General features: G+C 39.8%; 1 protein-coding gene across 1 annotated transcript; it reads right to left on the bottom strand.

Annotated features, from left to right (window-relative positions):
- Window positions 1-324: 324 nt before the first annotated feature.
- LOC119072007 lies at window positions 325-2951 on the bottom strand. The gene is made up of 5 exons (XM_037177125.1): window positions 1825-2951; window positions 1612-1755; window positions 1415-1560; window positions 1034-1355; window positions 325-972 (listed from the first exon to the last, which is right to left on the bottom strand). The coding sequence occupies exons 1-5, from the start codon at window positions 2949-2951 to the stop codon at window positions 336-338; spliced, it is 2376 nt and encodes a 791-aa protein (XP_037033020.1). The 3' UTR covers window positions 325-335.
- Window positions 2952-3170: the final 219 nt, after the last annotated feature.

Below are 3170 nucleotides of genomic sequence, written 5' to 3'. Positions count from 1 at the left end.
TATTTAAACAGCTATATACCGCTATATTTACCTATATTTCACTGTAAATAAACATTTCACAGAGGAATATGCTATTATATAGCTCTATATGCCTGTATGTAGCTCAATATAGCTGTATATAGGTATATATAGATATCCATATATGGAATCCCTGAAACCCCACACACATAACAAATTATTTCCATGTTAACAGAAACTATCTAAGGGGCCATTCACAAATTGCGCACTCACCTTAGGGGGGAGGGGGGGTTAGCGAAAAGCGTGCGAAAACGTGCGCGGGGGGAGGGGGGGGAGAAACAAAAGCGTGCGCACTGTTTTTGTGTACAAAAACTTTATTAAACAGTTCTCCAAATTGGTTTTAATCTTGTTTCATTGTCATAAATTATACTACTCGAAGGTTGTTCGTCTTTATCTAAAAATTCACCGTCTACCTCCACACTCGGAAGCCACTCGACATCTTCTTCAACATTATAGCGGACTACAACTAACGACTCATTCCCTCGTGTTCCGAGAATTTTCACAGGCTTAACGATCTTTATGTTTTTTTTACAAATAAAATTGTCTTTCAAATGTCGTTTCATCGAGACAACGGAACTGAAATATTGATTGCACGAGCATGTTCGTGAATCGAATTTTGATTGCACCGAAGGACAATAGGTGTCATAAATGGCATGTGAATGCCCAATCTTTTGTAGTGCCAGCGTCACGAATAATGACGCATAGTTTTCAATATCGTTGATGTTGGCGTGTTTCAATCCTTCGTTTGACTGTATTATAGGCGACGGTGGTGGCAAGCCGTCCTTGGGCAGAAATCGAAACAGAGAACTACGCCTTGGTTTACAGCAACGATTGTCAGAACATTTGAGTATTTGAAGCAAATACTGAGACTGATGCACATGTCGGCTGCACCACTTTTCGTCCTTCGAGATGATCGATGCCTGATCGATATCAGATTGTTCAGGCTTTATATATCTGGAAGTTAAGTTGCAAACAATAAGGTTTCAGAAAATCTCGTTTCCTGTCAGATACTCACTCAGCTACAGTCAAATGTCCATCAATAAGTGTATCTGACCAGACTTCTGCTAGAGCCTTGCCGGCGTATGAGAAATTCTGCTTCTCCAATTCTATATCAACAGTTTGTCCCTGACTGTTTAGGTGAGTGCCATAGTGATCGTGCGGAAGTATCAGGCCTGTCAATGCTCTGCTTAACGGAGCCATACGCCGTTCAATCCGGTTGAAGGCACTACGTCCTGGTGCATTGCACGCGATCATGATGGCATCTAAGTCTAGTTGCACGAAATGATGAACTGCCATGCTAATAACCTTTTCGTAGCGCGGATTTTCGTCTGGCCCACCTGTTTCAACACATTTTATAGCATTTATATAAAAAAAACTGTCGAAAATCAATATTTACCGTCCACAATACAAACAAGAACCGGTTTTGGTTTCAGTTTTCCACCGATCGTCGTATGTGTAAATTCGCTGAATTCATACTTTTCGTAGATCTGTTCCAAATCCCGTGCGTGCGAAAAAGCTGTAGACGAAGAGTGCTTGGATGACCTGCACAAAAATCGTTGTAGGCTCATATGCAGTTTCTAGAGTAAGCATTACCTTATAGCCACAAACGTTGGACCTGAATAGCTTATCGCTGACGCATCGCCACAACCGTTTGCCTTAATTTGACAAAATCCATAAACCGATGGAGTCAGTTTGTGTCCTTTCGCTATCACAAAGTCGTGATCGGGAAGCTTGACTCTACAAATTATTTTTGAGATAACTTATTGCTATGAACTTCTATAACAAATTAACTGATCTGATAAATACCTGTACTCCATGTGCATTAGCAATGGCGCTTGTTTGGATGCCGCTGGTAGGCCTATTGCAACCTTAGCTTTGTCATCCTGGCTAATGTATGTCACTTCATTCGGCCCTAATAACGAAGCCATACTGTCAATATGACTGATTGTTGTTTTGGCAAACCTTCCGTCCATATGATCTTTATGCAAGTCGTTATCAGGTCGGATTAGCTTCACTGGAACAGAGTTGACATGACGCTTTCCTTCGGTTGAATTAGCTCTCTTAGGCAATAGTCTCAAATACGTTGCACTCCGTGACAAATTATAACCATAATCTTCGCGCAGTTTTGTTACTAGATCATCAAGGGTTTTTACTGTTCTTATGGAATCGTCTCGACGCCTCTCGTGCGCTGCAGACCCATGCATGGCCAAGTCATGGCCCACTTTGCCTCGAATGCTCAATTTCTTCTTTAGATCTGGATTATTTTCGCATGCATTTTCAAGCGAAGCCTTTTTTCTAAGGCGTCGTTTCCGGTGTCGAATCATATCACGCTCTTTCTTTTTTAGTCGTTTCCTTAATGCTTCTAAATTCTTTGTCTTTAATTTCAGTTCACTTTCCATATTTTCGGTCAACAGTCCACAATCTCGACGCATTTTCAATGCTTTAACATCTGATAGTAACACCACAATCTCACTTTTTATGCTGCATTGAGCTGGAGTTGGGTTGGCTTTAACGCTCTGTACCTGGTCGGTTACATCGATTTGTGTTTCTTTGTTTGATGGTGCACCTTCTTCTTCAATAACATTCGAGGCGGCTGTTTTTTGAGAAGTCGTTGGATGTACTATTTCTTCATTTTCGACAACGGGACTTGATCGATTTGTCGATTCTTCAGGTGCTTTAACACTAAAACCATTTCCTTTTTCACTGGCACGAAGCCAAAGTGTATGAAGACTAACCTGCTTTCTTGCCTTAATTTTATTTAGTTCAGAAATTCTAGCCTCAATTAGACTAGCAACATTTGAATCGTTTTTGATGTTTGACCAAATGTTGTTCACATTGTCCTGAATCGATTGTTTCGATTTTGTTTCGGAATATGCTTTTGAATAAGCACAAAATAAGTCTTTATACAATTTTCCTCTATTGATGGAACTCATTTTAATCACGCAACACGTTGAGTAATACGAGATCACTACTGATTATTGACCATTCAGGTCTAATTTGATTTTTTGGAAATTTTCAAGTTTTTCTTGTAAATATTGTAGGATATCGTTCAACAATTGTTTTAATTTTTCACGCACGCTGCGGACGTCACTATCTTCATTGTTCTCAATAATTGAATTGATTCTTTCTAAGTCACGTAATATATCACTAAT

The sequence above is a fragment of the Bradysia coprophila genome (assembly GCF_014529535.1).
Source record: "Bradysia coprophila strain Holo2 chromosome IV unlocalized genomic scaffold, BU_Bcop_v1 contig_5, whole genome shotgun sequence".
In the NCBI taxonomy this organism is placed as follows: Eukaryota; Metazoa; Arthropoda; class Insecta; order Diptera; family Sciaridae; genus Bradysia; species Bradysia coprophila.
The sequence above is the reverse complement of the archived record's forward strand: the minus strand, read 5'-3'. Positions and strand labels throughout refer to the sequence as shown.

Excerpts from the sequence above, each read along its gene's own strand:
- LOC119072007 (XM_037177125.1), bottom strand. The coding sequence starts at position 2,951 with ATGAGTTCCATCAATAGAGGAAAATTGTATAAAGACTTATTTTGTGCT. Across the intron at positions 1,756-1,824 it reads CTAATGCACATGGAGTACAG|AGTCAAGCTTCCCGATCACG; the intron begins GTATTTATCAGA and ends AATAATTTGTAG. Across the intron at positions 973-1,033 it reads GGACATTTGACTGTAGCTGA|ATATATAAAGCCTGAACAAT; the intron begins GTGAGTATCTGA and ends CTTAACTTCCAG.